The sequence below is a fragment of the Danio rerio genome, chromosome 21 (assembly GCF_052040795.2).
Source record: "Danio rerio strain M-AB ecotype USA chromosome 21, GRCz13ab, whole genome shotgun sequence".
Classification (NCBI taxonomy): Eukaryota; Metazoa; Chordata; class Actinopteri; order Cypriniformes; family Danionidae; genus Danio; species Danio rerio.
In genome coordinates, this window is record NC_141041.1 from 45957501 (window position 1) to 45975477 (window position 17977).

At 36.2% G+C, this 17977-nt stretch overlaps 2 protein-coding genes across 3 annotated transcripts in view; both read right to left on the reverse strand.

The window, feature by feature from the left end:
* The window catches only part of lars1b (leucyl-tRNA synthetase 1b), a 60681-nt gene extending 44900 nt beyond the window's left edge, over positions 1 to 15781 (reverse strand). For both annotated transcript variants that reach the window (XR_015520661.1, XM_087301872.1), the window contains exons 1-9: positions 15683 to 15781; positions 12385 to 12506; positions 12211 to 12298; positions 12046 to 12126; positions 7812 to 7949; positions 3877 to 4038; positions 3679 to 3791; positions 931 to 994; positions 780 to 847 (exon numbers count right to left, since the gene is read on the reverse strand). Coding sequence is in view for 1 of the 2 variants with exons in the window: in XM_087301872.1 (XP_087157998.1) it covers positions 780 to 847; positions 931 to 994; positions 3679 to 3791; positions 3877 to 4038; positions 7812 to 7949; positions 12046 to 12126; positions 12211 to 12298; positions 12385 to 12506; positions 15683 to 15688 (842 nt within the window). In the remaining variant the exon portion in view is untranslated. The remainder of the gene's footprint in view (positions 1 to 779; positions 848 to 930; positions 995 to 3678; positions 3792 to 3876; positions 4039 to 7811; positions 7950 to 12045; positions 12127 to 12210; positions 12299 to 12384; positions 12507 to 15682) is intronic.
* pcyt1bb (phosphate cytidylyltransferase 1B, choline b) overlaps positions 1 to 17977 on the reverse strand; it is a 658357-nt gene that overhangs the window by 477117 nt on the left and 163263 nt on the right. The gene's annotated exons all lie outside the window — the stretch shown is intronic.

Consider the following 17977-nt stretch of genomic DNA (forward strand, 5'->3'; position numbering starts at 1 on the left):
GATACTGTTGTTCTAAAAAACATAAAATTAAAAATAAATATCTATAAATATAAAAAAAATATCTCCGTAAAACATCGTAAATAAAAAAATCTTACATATACCTTTTTTTTTTAATTATTAAAAAGTATTAATTTTTTTTTTAAATTAAAACCATGGTAAACTTTGAAAACGAATGCATGCTGGGTGGATAAAGGAAGTGATGTCTTACATTCAATTGGAAAAGATTAAATACATGAATAGAGGCTCGAAACACAAGTTCCTAGACAAATGGTCCCCCTTTATTAAATACTTTGAAGAACTCCCTGGCCTTTGAAAAAATGTATTTATTGTTATTTTATTTTCTCTTATATGTTATTTCTATATTTCATTCTTTGGATGTTCTTTGGATGTTACCAAACTCCTCATGTCAAATAAGAACATCTTGACTAAAAAAATGACAATGTATGTCCTCACTGTCAACTTTGATATATCTGGAAGGTTTTGTGATTCAAGAGATTATGACCTTTTGTTTTATTTATATATATATATATATATATATATATATATATATATATATATATATATATATATATATATATATATATATATATATATATATATATATTTTTTTTTTTTTTTTTTTTCTTTTCTATCAACGCCATAGTTTTTATAGGATAGGGGTAATGTAATGCTTTAAACTGTAAATAAAAAAACTCAATGAATAAATATTCAAAAAAACTTTTATCGTCCCATGCCTAATGGTAGGACCATCACATTCTTCCATATTATTTGAAATTTACCCCAGCTTGGTTGGGTAAGGTTCCACAACCTTCATCTTGATTAGAGTATATTCTTGAGGACCAACTCCCTGAAAAAAAAGATATTTACTGTAAGACAACAACACATTCGTCTTATTTTATACCAACTAACAAACTTAAAAATAACGGCCACCTCTCCTGTCTGTCTGTCATGATCCATGCAGGGCTGCCCATCTTTAGGAGAGTAAATTGTATATCTGCAAGAAAACAAAAGTATAACAATAAAACCATGGCTGCGTCCGAAACCGCATACTTCCATACTATATAGTACGCTAAAATCAGTATGTGAGCCGAGTAGTATGTCCGAATTCATAGAATTCGAAAATCAGTACCCGGATGACTTACTGATTCTGGCGAGATTCTAGAGTGCGCATTCTATGCATGCTGCGCAATCCCATGATGCCCCGCGAGCGAATTCATGAATGGGAGTAAAGCGACGCAATTGACGCAGGTAGGTCACGTGACTGTGACAAAATGGCGGATGTAGTAAGTCCGAATTCCATTCATACTTTTCACATTCATACTGTATAGAACGTACTTTTCTAACGGCAGAGTAGTACGTTTACATTCAAATGCAGTACCTACTGAGTAGTAGACATGCATGCTGAATAAGCATGAGCATATTTAATTATAGAAAAGTAACCAATAACATTGTGAGGACTTCTTGTCCTTTGTTTAATGTGATAACAAATAATGTGGAACACCATTTTACCAGATCAATTTCATAATTAGATGAAATTAGTTTAGATTAGATTCAACTTTATTGTCATTACACATGTACAAGTACAAGGCAATAAAATACAATTTAGGTTCAACCAGGAGTGCAACAGCAGCAAGTGCAGGATCAGGTATAAGTTATAAAGTGCAGTTATAGAAAAACTACGGGTAATATTTACAGATGGATGAGATATCGGCATTATATACAGGTTGTATTAACTATAAACAAAGATTTACAATAGATGACTACATGAACAGGTTGCTTATAATAATCAAAAGTATGCAGATATATACAATTACAAGTGAATATGTGCAGTGGATGTGTACAATTTAAGATGAATAGTGCAACAAAGTGCAATGAATATGAACAATTTTGAATGTGCAAATGTTAAATAGTGCAGTGATTATGGAGAGTATAAGTTACAAGGAGAGCGTGGGGGTGTATAAATGGGGCAAAAGAGTCAGTGAGGGGCAGATTTGGGAAAAAGCTGTTCCTCAGTCTGCTGGTTTTTTTCCGGGGGGAGGCTGAAGCGCCATTGTAAATGGACATTGTAAATGTGCAGAGATCTCAGCTTGTACCAGATAATGTGGATATGCTGACGTTTAAATATTGATAACAACAACAACAACAACTTGTTAGCTGATCTAAGAAAAGCAGCCAAAATCTAAATGTGCTTAAATTAAAGGTAATTATTTTATTTGTAATTTATTTTATTTGAAATTATTTTTTTAAATCGCAATTTTGATTTGTTATTAGACAAAAATATATATTTTGTGTGCAGCATTTTAAATTATAAATGGCACTGTTATCTAAATTCTCAACTCATTTTGTTATAAAACTTGTGACAAAATTGTATCGGGAGACAAAAATCATGATTCATATGCTGAGTTGAGTTGATTGTCCAGTGAATTGTGACATTCCAATAATTTATATATGCAGAGTATGTGTTGGATTTACTATCAGGGTTCATACACATTTTACTACTACACTTTCATGATTTTACCATGACTTTTCCAGGACTTTCAAGTACATTTTCATGACCTAATGTTTCATGGAATGTCTATATACAGCTGAAGTCAGAGTTATTAGCCCCTGTTTATCTTTTCCTCAATTTCTGTTCAACGGAGATTTCTGTTTCCAACACATTTCTAAACATAATAGTTTGATTAACTCATTTCTAATAATAATAATAATGATTGATTTATTTTATCTTTGCTATGATAATATTTTTTAAGACGCTTCTAAACAGCTAAAAGTGACATTTAAAGGCTTAACTAGGTTAATTAGGTTAGCTAGGCAGGTTAGGTTAATTAGTAAGGTAACAAGTTATTGTTTAACGATGGTTTGTTTTGTAGACTATTGAAAAAATATATAGCTTAAAGGGGGGCTAATAATTCTGACCTTAAAATGGCTTTAAAAAAATGTATAACTTCTTTTATTCTAGCCAAAATAGAACAAATAAAAATTATCTTGTAGAATAAATATTATCAGACATACTGTGAAAATTTTCTTGCTCTGTTAAACAAAATGAGAGAAATATTAAAAAAAAGAAAAAAAAATTAAAAGTGTGGGGCTAATAATTCTGACTTCAACTGTATATACATTGTAAATAATAAGAAAAACAATGCACATTCAAACTCATTACAACATATCATAAAACACCAAACAAATCTGTTTAGTTTGAATTTTTTTTATAGATCTATTGTTTGTAAAGCGTATTTAGATAATGCTTACACATGCTGGTTCATTCCTGCTGTGGGACCTCTGAAACTGAGACTAATCCGAATGAATGAATGAATGAATGAATGAATGAATGAATGAATGAATGAATGAATGAATGAATGAATGAACGAATGAACGAATGAATGCTTAAGCAGCATTCATAATGTGAGTACATGTTTTTGGCCAAAGGCAGAAAAGAAGTAAAGACAACTAACCTATATTCAAGCATACAGATATTTGTTAAACTGATTTCCATGTCCATTCCAAAACTTTGGTTTTAACTTTTCCAGGCCTGGAAAATGCCATGTCAAAATTCAATGACTTTTCCAGGTTTTCCATGACAGTATGAACCCTGTACTATCCATATTTTTTAATAGATAACATTGATAAATTACTTTCCCTCTAACGGTAATGATAACTTAAGTCATATTTTTACCATACCTTTTCCCAAACTTGATCTTCTTTCTCTCTTTCAAATTGATGAACTGCCACCTCACAAAAGAGTCGTAAAAGGGGTTTACATCAGTGGTAATAAAGGAACGCCGCCAATCCACCTAAAACAATAATGAGTAAAAGACACTGGCTTAATTTAGAGACACGTTGCATTAAATGGCACCAACTGAAATAAACTTTTCAAACCTTTAGACCCATTCTCTTCAGATCTTCTACAGCAAGAGGAGGGAAATAATCCAGCCAATGTTCAGCTTCAGCAAACTTCACAATTTCAGCATCCTGCAGTCCCAGAGATTTCATGATGTCCCACTGGAACTTGGAGCTTCCAGACTTTGCTACAGCTTTGCTCTAAAAAGCGACATTGAAAATATTACTCTGTATTAGTTTCACATGCTAAAAAAGGTGTTTCGTGGTTTTAATTTTCTCTTCATAGTCAGAAAATGACAAACCTTTCCAAAATAAGCAAATAGTAGCTTGAACAAGCAGTAACAGAAATTGTTTATTAACACAGCTTTAATAGCTGATAAATTCCTTCATTCATTTTCTTGTCGGCTTAGTCCCTTTATTAATCCGGGGTCACCACAGCGGAATGAACCGCCAACTTTTCCAGCACATTTTTACGCAGCGGTTGCCCTTCCAGCCGAAACCCATCTCTGGTAAACATCCACACACACACACACACATTCACACACACACACATTCACACACACACACATTCACACACACACACATTCACACACACATTCTCTCACACACACACACACACACACACACACACACACACACACACACACACACACACACACACACACACACACACACACACACACACACACACACACACACACACACACACACACACACACACACACACACACACACACACACACACACTCATACACTAAGGACAATTTAGCCAACCCAATTCTCCTGTCTTTGAACTGTAAAAATAAGCTAACAAAAATGATTTTTGATCAACAGTTTTAGTCTTGGTTTTAGTTTATGTTCACTAAAATAACATTGGTTTTAAGTACCAGCTGGCTGACACGGCCACAGAAAGATTTTATCCTACTGGATTATACGTCAGTTTACCATTCAAGGCCGAATGTGAATGGAATGTGACGACATTGTGGTGTTGGCAGAATTCTGCTTTGGTGTGTGTGCGACAATTTCAGCTGGCAGCGTGCACAATTTTAAATGGAGCCAATAAATTTAAGTCTAGCCAAACTGCACGTGATAGCATATTTAGAAATCCTAAACAACTAGCTGATGTGAAGGCTTTTATGTTTCTTTTAAAACTTTGAGGGAGAAAAAAAGTTCCCCAAAACTTTTTGGGATAGTTCACGAAAAATGAAAATTCTTTCATTGTTTACTCACCCTTTACTTGTTTTAAACCTTTGAGTTTCTTTCTTCTCATACACATAAAAGAAGATATTTTGGAGAAAAAAGCTAGAGACCATGTACTTTAATAGTGTTTGTTTTTCTTACTATGGAAGTCATTGGTTTTAAGCTTTCAAAATATCGTCTTTTACAAATTAAAGGAACTCTTAAAGGTTTGGAACCAATTAAGGATGAGTAAATGGTAGGTAAATGATCTTTTTTGGGTGAAATTCATTCAATCATTCATCAACTTCTCCTGAGCCAGGTCACCGGGGCAGCAGAACCCCAGACTTCCTCTCCTCAGGTACTTTCTCCAGCTCCTCCGAGAAATCCCAAGGCATTCCTAGACCAGCCGACAGACATAGTCCCTCCAGAGTGTCCTGGGTCTTCCCCAAGGCCTCCTCCCGGTGGAACATCCCTGGAACACCTCCCTAGGTAGGAGTCCAGGAACCATCCGAAACAGTTGCCCGAGCCACCTCAGCTGACTTCTCTCAATGTGGAGGAGCAGCGACTCTACTCCCGGGTGACAGAGCTCCTCCCCCTATCTATAAGGTTGCACCCTGCCTGCAAAGAAAGCTCATTTCGGCCGCTTGTATCCGACCACCCCGGTGGTCAAAGGGTAAACTATGCCCTTCAAGTAAATTCTCTTCATTTTACTACACATAGGCCCGGTTTCACAGACAAGGCTTAGACTAGCCAGGATTAGGCCATAGTTCAATTAGTACATTTAAGTAATATTTCCAAACATGCTAAGAAAAAAAACATTACTGATGTGTATCTTGAGACAAAACAAAGGCACTGATATATTTAAAAATCAATCAGTGCAATTTTATTTCAGTTGAAACAGCTCAGACTTACATTTTAGTCTAGGACTAGGCTTAAGCCTCGTCTGTGAAAACGGGGGATAATGTTTTGCACTAAGGATGCAGTTAGCTTGAATAAATAAAACATAGTCCAAATTATTTATTTGCTATTTAAAGTCATTCTCAATCACTTAGCAACTTGCTAACTTCTTCACCAATGTTTTGCCATGATAGTTACTTAGAGTAGATAATGGTTATGAAAAATTAACAGTGCAAATAATAATGCAACGAGCGGATAAAGAATGAAATCCTCCACGACTGTGTGTGCTGTCAGCAGAGGCTTGTGCTACAGAGCCAGGAGGAAGTATATATCAGACTTAAATCAGTCACTAGGGCTGCGTCCGAAACCGCCTACTACTCAGTAGGTAATGCATTTGAATTTAAAGGGCCATGACACCTCCCTCTTTCGGTTAGAGTCTACTTCAGAATTTTATCAAAAGATGCATGATTAATGGGCGTGGAGCTCCGCGAGCATCGGGCAGGAGTGGGCGTGGCCAGCAGGGGAGAAGGGGAGCGAAAAACTGCTGTTGTCAGTTAGCTCACAAAATGAGACACAAAGAGGAGACGCATGAGTTTATAGTTTACAAAGTTAAAATGCAAAAAAATGAACAGTGATTTAATGCCCTGCTACATTTGTTATTCGTAATTTCATGTACAGACAACCACAATTTATATCATTATAAAGATAATCGTGTTCATGTAAACACTATAAATTAGGACTTCTCCCTCAATCCCCGTATCCAGCAGACTCAGTGCAGCAGGTCTCCTGACCCGTCTATTTTAGCCATTAACCCTGCTGGTAATCTGGAGGATTTAGGCAAACACAGCAGCACGGCGATGTGTCTGAATGTGAACGAGCTCCTGATGAAAGACAGCGTCCGCCATTCTCCAATTCTTGTGCTGCTCTCCCGACAAAAATGCTAGCAGCACACACACAGCTTTGCTGTATGATCGGCCCTGACAAGATCGCGGGGGAAAACATGCAACAAACCCCGTGGATGATGGAAACAAACGCATATGAGCCTTCATGAACGGCTAAATACTGTGCCGTGGTTTCCGTGTCTCTCAGCTCGGGCTTGACACTGGCAGGTCTGGCAGGTCTCATGAATAATTAAGCAGCCGGCTCTTCTCATAGGATAAGAAAACTCCGCTATGAATAATAATGAGAAACCGACGCGTCATCATTGCACTTGCAGTTCTGCGCTATGTCGCCGATTTTGATCCCGCCCCAAAAATCATTTTAAACCCGGAAGCTGAAATTAGCTGACAAAAGCTCAAAATTATCCAGTTTTCCCCACAATTAAAGCTGACAGGTGCTAACATTGTCTTAACTGATGCTCAACACACATACATCTGTTAATACAAAAAAAAAAAAAAGTTCTCCGGGGTGTCCTGAACCTTTAAACGTACTACTCGGCCGTTAGAAAAGTACGTTCTATACAGTATGAATGTGAAAAGTATGAATAGAATTTGGACGTACTACATCCCCCATTTTGTCAAGGTCACGTGACCTACCTGCGTCAGTTGCGTCGCCTCACTTCCATTCATGAATTCTCTCACGGGGCATTATGGGATAGCGCAGCGTGCATGGGATGCGCACTTCAGAATCTCGCCGGAAGTAGTAAGTCATCCGGGTACTTCTCGCCTACTGATTTTCGAATTCTATGAATTCGGACATACTACTCGGCTCGCATACTGATTTTAGCGTACTATATAGTATGGAAGTATGCGGTTTCGGACGCAGCCAAGGTCTATTAGCACAAGGACAAATATGTAACTGAGGAAAATATAATTTTGTTATAGTCTTATCATGCAGCCCTATTTTTAGCTGTGGTTTCCTCACAGATATAACTTATATTACACGTATTACACATTCACCTTCTTGCCCTTTGTCTTGTCCTTGATGATAACGTCATCAGAGGTCTTCTTCTGCTCTTCCTCCTCTTCATCTTCTTCAGGGAATTGGGGCGGATAACCATACAGCTCCATTTCTCTCTTCAGCTTGTCTGCACATGCCTAGTACGCACACACATTAAAGGGCACCTCTCATTAAAATCAACTTTTGGAAGCTGTTTGGACAAGAATGTATGTACACTCAAAAAAATATGAGTGTACAAGCCGTTTTAGCATTTAAACCTTTGTTCTGACTCATAAATATAGAATGGCAAGGGGTATTTAATGCTGAAACCGCTTGCCATAGTCTGACAGACCTCACGCAAGAGAGGCATGACGTTTCCTGGTGACGTGAAGCCGATCCGCCAATCACAACACATTAGGTTTGATGACTAATCAGAGCACTTTGAGGGCAGGTCTTATAGGATAGGGCTGTGAAATTAATCAAAAATCCCATTTTGGCCTGTAACGACTGGGAAAAACCATTAATCGAGATAAACGATTATTCCATTATTTACCGCCCCCTTTCCAGTTGTAAACATTTGTTGCTCCTAAAAGCGCGAACTAAACCGCATTTGGTCTCATTCGCACACTGTGACAAGCAGAGCATATAGTCATCTTAATGCGAGCGCTTTAATGGTCAAATAGGTGTCAAAATAGGCGTGTTATAAGATTATTCAAATTAACCCTCATTTGTGTAATAAACAAACGAATTGAGGATCAAAAGAAACATGAAAGCGAAACCATTAAAGTGACAGCGCAATTCCTGCAGCGCCTGTTTCGATCATTCATTAAATAAGAAAAGGAGAAAATCCCTCACTGCTCTTGACTGAAAGACTTTTGTAGCTAAAGTGTTTTTCTTACAGTGAAGATGCTTAAAGCACAGTTTGTTTCATATTTTTATTATATTTTATTTATTTCTCTTTCCTTTGCCAGCTGGAAAAAAACTGTATACAGTTCAAGTCAGAATTATTAGCTCTCCTAAATATAAGCAACTAGCGCTGTCAAAATTAACGCGTTAACGCATGGGATTATTTTTAAATAATTAACACGTTAAAAAAAAATTAACGCAATTAATGCAGTTGCAGGTTTTTTTTACTTCCTGTTGTGGTGGACATGTGTTCAACATGCAATAAATGTGGATAAGACCAAGGAAGCACTTTTTGAAGGCAAGTTCCAGTATAAAACAATTAGTCGCATCACCAGGCTCTCCAGAGTTTCATGCAATTTCGGGTGTTTCATTTTTAACTTTCGACTTCTGTTGGAAGTTGATGCCGCATGGCGAACAGAAAATAAATCCTCCGCATTTCGTGACTCTGTGTTCCTTTAAGGTAAGGTTCCTTTTAAGGCTACACGGTAGAATTTTAATTTTAATTAGTATTATCTTAATCATATTAAAATCGGAGTATTGGTGTCTTATGTAAATGTAATCAGAACGTCTGGTTAAGTCGCGAGCTGTCAAAGACAGGGCATTACTCTGCCTTTCAGCATGAGCCCTCCAAGTTTAGCGTGTTTCCTCATTAAACGCAACGAAAGCGTATGCTTCGCATTGTTGTGTCAGAATCCTTGTGAAATACAGTAATACTTTAGGACGCTTAGTTTAAGCAAATTTGATGAACGTGATCATGCGTGTTGAATCTGAGGGGACTCGCTCCAGTATGGAAGGCCGTTGGGGCCAAAACGTCTGCAGCGCGTTGTGTGTCTGTCTGTGTGTGTGTCTGTGTCAGGGGTGGAGTGACCGACGTATCTGAGTACGGGCGAGAGGGGTGTGCAATGTATTTAACGACCGGTTTGCAAGAAATTATCATTCATTTTTCGTATCTGCAATACCTGTATTTTGGCCTTTTTTTTGCAGTCCACTGTGTTTCTGCAGTCCACAATGTTTTCTTTATTGGCATTGATTGTTTTGAAATTTAAATGTCATTAACATGCCTGTGTTTTAATTTCTGTAATAAATATGGCTGTCAAGCCAGGATATTGATGGTTTATTGTGGGTATGTTGTTTACATGAAGAAATCTGTGTTACAAGTTAAACAAAAATTCTATTAAACAATTATATTTTGAATTTTAATTCTAATAAACAATTATATTTTGAATAAAAATATTTTTTGTCTTGCGTTTACATTAATTTTACATTTAAATAGCCAAAATTACAAGTTTCAGTATTTTAAATGCGATTAATTTTTTTAAAAAGGTGCGATAAATTAGTAATTTTTTTTATCGATTGACAGCACTATTAGCAACCCTTTTCCCCCAATTTCTGTTTAATGGAAAGAAGATTTTTTTTCAACACATTTCTAAAAATAATAATTTTAATAACTCATTTCTAATAACTGATTTCTTTTATCTTTGCTATGATGACAGCACATAATATTTTACTAGATATTTTTCAAAATACAAGCATTCAGATTCAACGTGTGCTTCAAATCTTAATTAGGCAAGTCAATCTATAACAGTAGTTTCTTCTGCAGACATTTACATTTAGTCATTTAGCAGACGCTTTTATCCAAAGCAACTTACAAATGAGGACAAGGAAGCAATTTACACAACTATACGAGCAACAATAAGTAAGTGCTGTAGGCAAGTTTCAGGTCTGTAAAGTCTAAGAAGGATTTTTTTTATATATATTTTTTTGAGTACAGTTAGTGGTATATCCAGAGAGGCAATTGCAGATTAGGAAGTGAAGTGGAGACTAAGTAGTTGAGTTTTTAGTCGTTTCTTGAAGACAGCGAGTGACTCTGCCGTTCTGATGCAGTTAGGGAGTTCATTCCACCAACTGGGCAGATTGAATGCGAGAGTTCAGGAAAAAGATTTCTTCCCTCTTTGGGATGGAACCACAAGGAGACATTCTTTTAGGTTCATTAAAGACCACTCGTGCTGCTGCGTTCTGGAGCAGCTGAAGAGGCTTGATAGAGTTAGCTGGAAGCCCCGCTAGTAGAGAGTTGCAGTAATCCAGTCTGGAGAGAACAAGTGCTTGAACAAGAAGTTGAGCTGCAACTCCCAGACAATCAAAAATATATATTGCCTAAAGGGGCTAATAATAATGACCTTAAAATGGGTTTCAAAATATTTAAAACTGCTTTTATTCTAGCCGAAATAAAACTAATAAGACTTTCTCCAGAAGAAAAACTATTATAGGAAATACTGTTAAAATTCCTTGCTCTGTTAAACATCATTTGGGAAATATGTTTTTTTTTTTTTTTAATTCTCAGGAGCGCTAATAATTTTGACTTCAACAGTAATCGTTTTGAATAATCGTGATTACAATTATGACCAAAATAATCGTGATTATGATTTTTCACAAAATCAAGCAGCCCTATTAGAGGAAGAACCAGAAACATGATGGTCGTTTCCATGTTAGCTCAGTAGCTGTATAAAATTAAATTAAGATATGTGAACAAATAGCATGATTTTTTTTTACAAATGATTCAACAACACACATTGTTTTGCACCCCATAAACACAATCAAACCTTAAAAAAAAAACATTGTGGACCACCCCTTTAACCCCTTAGCGTTCCAGTAAAATTTGCTTAAATGACAAAAAAAGGCATACCCAAAGTAAATTGCATGCTATTTTTGAACCATTTGGAATATATGCATGGTTTCGGTCTTATTTGAAAGGTGACACTGAGGTTTATTCCTTAATAGTAAATCACTGAAAATGTTATAGATATTAAGTAATTAAACTTAAGACACACTGAAAAATCTGAAAATAAAAATCCGCCTACAATTGTTTATCATGATTAATGCCTGCAGAGGACTATAATTAAGAGGTATTAGTTTGAAAAGACAATTGGATCAAAGCTTGAAGACTTACCAATCCAAATTTTTTTATTTTGATAACAATACCTTATAAAATTTGTGTTTTACACATGTTTATCCAAATGAATGTATAGGTGCTCCTAATAAAGGCCACTTGGGACTCCAAGTTACCCTTTTTGATCATTGACACTTAAAAGGCTGTAATTTTTGAATGCTTTATTGTACAGTCATATTTTTGGGCTATAATTAAAGGTTACACTTAAAGCTATTCTATCCCTTATCCATATTCACTGTCAATACTTGCTGACACATAGTAATTGAAGGAAAATGAAATAACTTAAACTCACTATACAGTATGTGCACGTCTATATGTATAAACACAAATTGCATATACATATAATCACATCGGAACGGTACATCGGAACGGCAACGGGTTAAAGAGTTGAAACTACTCACTTTGATAGGCATCCCAGTGCAGTGAAGCCCAAATGGGAAAAGACACTGCTTTCCTTTAAGCCGCTGGTAACCCACTGCAAACTACAGGACATAGGAGAATTAGAACAGAATAAGGTATACTATATGAGGTCTCCGACATCTTTGTTCAATGAATTTCAAACTCACCTCACACTTGGAAAGGCAGAATGTATGGCCGAGGTGAAGTCTCCCATTCATATATGGGTAGGGAAATGTAATAAAGTACTTGTTCTTACTAGACAGACAATACAACATTATTAGACATGAACACATTCAATATAACCCCAGGAAATACTGTAGTATACAGAACAACATGCTAACTTCGTATTCCCCACAATGGTGGCTGGAGCTTCATTCTCAAAAAGCTTGTCCTGCTCCCATTTCTGCTGAACCTCCTCCTCAATCTTCTTCAAGAAGTCAAGTTTTGCTGTTCCTTTGCGTTCCTGCAACAGCACATGAGATTGAATGAAAATATTAAGATCAGCTATAATAAGTGCATATGTATAAAATAACAAACGCACCATTAATAATAAGATAGCCCATAAAAATAACCCATAGCTTATATCTAGATCTATAATGTCGGACAGTTTAGCAAGGCTATACAGCTGGATCGCATCTCACTATAGTTGTTAAAGGTGATGTTTAATTAATCTTGTCTCTATCTAATGACTCTTCACTCTTTTGAATCGATCAGGTAAAGAGTCACAGCATCAGTACACTGCTTCAATCTTTCCCTTTCACGCTTGTACTTAGTCATTTTAGTAAAAACCTCAGATACTGTTGGTTGGTTGCTTTTGGCATACCTGTTAGCCCTCCCGTTTTTCCTAAGATTCTCCCATATTTTATAATGCTATTTCGCTATCATCCCGTAAAGGTATATTCCCATATTTCTGCTGTATTTTCAGCTTTTCTCTGAAGGGTGGCAATAAACATTAAAGAGCCGATCATCCTTATGTGCAACCCATACCGCCGAACCACCAGGGGCCGCCCTTTGCTATTAAATGCGAGTCTGTTCTGTGCGTTCGTTTTATACAAGCGGCAACCTCCCGCTCTCCCTCAGGAAGCCAATACGGAAGTAATTAAAACTACAATTCATCCGAAATTCCGCTAGTCCTGGCCGCTCCTGGCTCCAAAATAGAGCAAATTTCAATTGAGCCCACTGTTAGAATGGCCAACTTTACAGCAGAAAAAAGGTGTTTACAGCCTGGTACAAAAAAAGATTTTGGTTAATACAGGTAATATTACCCTTCATGACAACTGTGAGGGGGGTGAATTTTTTTATAACTCATCCGTTTCCTTTATATTAAGTTATATTAAGTTTGCATAATTAAGGGCGTGGTCACTTGATTGACAGCTAGGTCTCGTTGGTCGCCGTCACGTCACCTCAGCTGAATCCTGCAGATTAGCCACTGAACTCGGCATATTTATCGTATTTCTGTGTTGTTTTATGTGGCTTTACACAGTCAACTGCCTTTTGGACTTGTTTCCTACAATTATTTGATGGAATGTCATGCTAAGTGCACTTAATTGTGCTCACAAACCATTCACGTAGCCTCCGTTTCCCATGTGGGTAAAGTTATATACTTATATACCATCTCTATACATGTATTTGTTTTATTTAAGATCATTTATCGTTTATATTTATATTTAGAGCTGTAATGCACTCCAGAATCTGTCAGATTGATTAGCTGTAGGCTCTAGATCAGTCATCTGAAGCATTGTCATACAGTGTTCTGCTGGATTTCATCACTATATCTGAAGTGTTTGGATGTAATTCGGGTTTTCCTCCTGTTGAAAAACGTCATAAGAACAATGTTTAGTGGCTCAATGTATTACAGCAGTGTTTTTAAAAGTCTAAACACTTTATTGATATAGTATACAACCAAGCACAAGTGGTCAGAACACAAACGAGTCGCAGGTGATAAAGTATTAAGCGTTCTCCCAAAGTAAAGTGTGTCTGAACCAGGTCCAAGCAAAATGCCAGCAGGTGTCTGTAGCTCCGCTCACTCTCTGCCTCTTTGCCCTTGTTTGGTATCCCACCGTGGGTGTGATGAAGCGCGAACAAAATGGCGACGGTTGGCCGCGCCTACTTTTGGCTTCTTTTGCGCTCTTTAGAAACCTATGGGTGACGTCACGGACACTACGACCATATATTTTACAGTCTATGGTTTTATAGGGTATATGCCGAAGCATGCTAATAGGACTTTGAATTTGCCAGTAACCTGGGTTAAGCTCTTCCGGTCAACTGTATGCCAATGCAAAAATTGGCGCATTTAAGGTCAGTTTTCTTAAAAAATCAGCGATCTCCACTGGCTGAGTGATATCCGATATAAAGTGGGTCTCAGATTGTACAGGAAGCACTGCATTAAATTACATTTTCCCTGCTATGTCTTTGTAATATGAGCATTTATTTTACCCCAGTATATTCAATGGAGCTTCTGTGATAGCCTGCCGATTCTGACGGGCACGTGCGAGTAAATGATTTTTTGTCTCGTTTTACGCATGAGCAACTAAATGAACGCCAAAGTTTATTTAACTGAATGTATTTTTATTACATTTCAACTTTGATGCTGTAAAAATAACCGTACAAATTGGAAAAAATCATTCACAATAACAGGTCACTGGAAGCTTATCAATATGGGAAAAACATTAGCTTGGCTTAAATAATATTAAACAACAATGTGTGTGAAATGAATATAAATTACATAAAAAAATTATATTGATATAAAAATAAAATATTAAGTATAAAATAAAAATAGATAAAAATCAAAATATTGAATTTTAATAAAAAGCTTGATAATATTGACAGAAACTGAATATTCTGTAAATAATATTTGAGACCATTTATAATATTGCTGCATTTGACATGCTAGTATGGGAGTTCCATTACTTTCCAAATAACTAACTGAAAAAACAAACAAACGAATTAAGTTAAATTAAATGAACAGAAACAAAATATTTTCTGGGTAATAAAAAAAAACTATTCAAATATTCATTTTACACTGTATAAAATATGTCTTTATCGCTCTTGTATTATAATGGGAGTCCCCTGCATAAGATAAGAATGGCCATACAGTACTAGGGTAATATGCATGCATTATGCTGAAAAAAATAATGCAACATTACAGATAGATAGATAGATAGATAGATAGATAGATAGATAGATAGATAGATAGAAAGCTATTTAGATTTCTTAGTTAAATTATTAGTTTATTAGGTATACATATAAAAAGCTAAATAGCTAAGTTATACATCAGTACTTTAATGAAATTGTACGGTGACGCGCATCACATCAGCAGTTTCAGCACCTTTGATTGACAGCTGTCAACTCTATATTCGCATTATTGTGCCGAAACCTTCAACAAATCCTTCAACGTTCAAGATTATGATACCGTTCTTCTCTGATGCCAGTACACTACTGACATCTACTTCCATTTTATGTTCAGGATTGAAGAACCTTAAATGAATAAGAGTAACAGTGGCACATGTATGAAGCTAGCTGCTAAAGGTAGCCATGCTGCTCAATGGACCGCTTTAATGTTTTTAAAATGTAAGATTGTGAAACAAACTTTACTCTACACGTAATAATTGCAAAGGGGGTGATATAAATCAACTTTACCGTCATCCTGATCTATTCGCAGTAACTTCAACAGGATTTTTTTTTCTTGAAGAGTGAAACCCACGCTGGATGATGACACCGTAAAGAAACGTCGGCGCCGGAAAACGCTTTGCATTATGGGTAATGTAGTTTTAGAATGCCTGTCCACTTCACACATGGAATATAATAATAATAATAATAATAATAATAATAATAATAATAATAATAATAATAATAATAATAATAAATTTGAACATTGAATTTGTAATTGTTTATAACACGCAGAACCATAGTCATCGGAATGTTGCATGATTTAAGATAATATGTCTGTAGCACAATTATTGATATCATGACCAAACATCATTTTGAATAATAATAATAATAATAATAATAATAATAATAATAATAATAATAATAATAATTAGTTTGAGCCCTGGTTCAGTTAGCATTTCTGTGTGGAGTTTGCATGTTCTCCATGTGTTCACGTTGGTTCTGGTGGTATAGGTGAATTGAATAAGCTAAATTGGCAGTAGTGTCTGTGTGTGAGTGAAAAAGTGTGTATGGGGGTTTCCCAGTGTTGAGTTGCGGCTGGAAGGGCATCCGCTGCGTAAAACATATGCTGGATAAGCTGGCTGTTATTCTCCTGTGGCGACCCCAGATTAATAATTTATTATTATTTTTTTTTTTTAATTCAAGTTTCCTTTAAGGGTTAAGGTTAAGTGTAATTGGTGTAGGACCGATTGTATACTATTTGAAATATTTTGGAACTGTATTTGGATGAGGGGCGTCATGGTGGTGCAGTGGGTAGCATAATCACCTCCCAGCAAGTAGGTTGCTGGTTCGAGCCTCAGCTAGGTCAGTTGGCGTTTCTGTGTGGAGTTTGCATTTTCTCCTAATGTTTGCGTGGGTTTCCTCCGGGTGCTCCGGCTTCTCCCACAGTCCAAAGACATCCCGTACAAGTGAATTGAGTAGGCTAAATTGTCCGTAGTGTGTGTGGATGTTTTCCAGAGATGGGTTGCAGATGAAAGTGCATCCACTGCCTAAAACATATGCTGGATAAATTGGTGGTTCATTCCGCTGTGGTGACCCCAGAATAATAAAGAAAAAAAAATGGAATGAATGTATGTATGTATGTTTTTTCATACGTTACAACTAAAGAAATTCATGTGAAATGTTTACATAAATAGTTTAAACACTCACTCTCCTTCGGCTTAGTCCCTAATCTATCAGTGGTCACCAGGGCAGAAGGAACCACCAATTAATCTGGCATTTTTCTATTTAACAGGTCCCCTTTCAGACGCAACCCAGCACTGAGAGTACACTGACTCATGAAGAGCACAGGATACTTTACAAAAGTAATAAATAACAAATTACTGACTACACTGTAAAAAAAATCCGTAATTTAACGGGGGTTTTTTTCGGCAGCTGGGGTGCCTAAAAAAACCTAAAACCCAAATGACGGCTGTTAAATTACAGAAATTTCTTTACATTTAAATGTCTGGTAACTTTCTGTAATTCAACCTCTGTTTTGTGTTGTCCTTAAAGCACATTTTAACTAATTTGGCAGTATGCTTAGGGTCATGGTCTGTTTGGAAGACCCATTTGTGGTCAAGTTTTATTTTCTTGGCTGATGTCTTGAGATGTTGTTTCAGTATTTCTACATAATGTTCTTTCTTAATGATGCCATATATGCTGTAAAGTGGACCAGTCCCTCCTGCAACACAACATGATGCTGCTGCCCCATACTTTACAGTTGGGATGGTGTTCCTAGGTTTGTAAGCTTTCCTCTTTGTCCTTCAAATGTAACACTGGTCATTATGGCAAAACAGTTCAATCTTAGTTTCATCAGATCACAGGACATGTCTCCAAAAATGAGTCTTTTCCCCAGTGTAATTTAGCTAATTCGGTTTTTTTGTTGATTCTGGCTTGTTGATTTTCCCATGTTGTCACACAAGGAAGCAGTGTGTTTGAGGTTTTCCTTAAATACTATTCTACATTTGTGCCTCCAATTAACTCAAATGTTGTCAATTAGCCAATCAGACACTTCCAAAACCTTGACACCATTATCTAAACTTTTTCAGAGGCATAATAATCCTATTGTATGTAAACTTAACTTCCAAGAAAAGTTATAACAATTTCTCCAAAAAATATATCTCTCGTTATTCTGCTATTAAGCATAACAGAAACAAATTTGATAATCCTAACTTACCTAAAAGAGAAAAAGTTTAGTCACATTAACATCTGACTTTTTTAAAATAGTTGTGTGCTTTTTTGGTTTCAACTATATATATATATATATATATATATATATATATA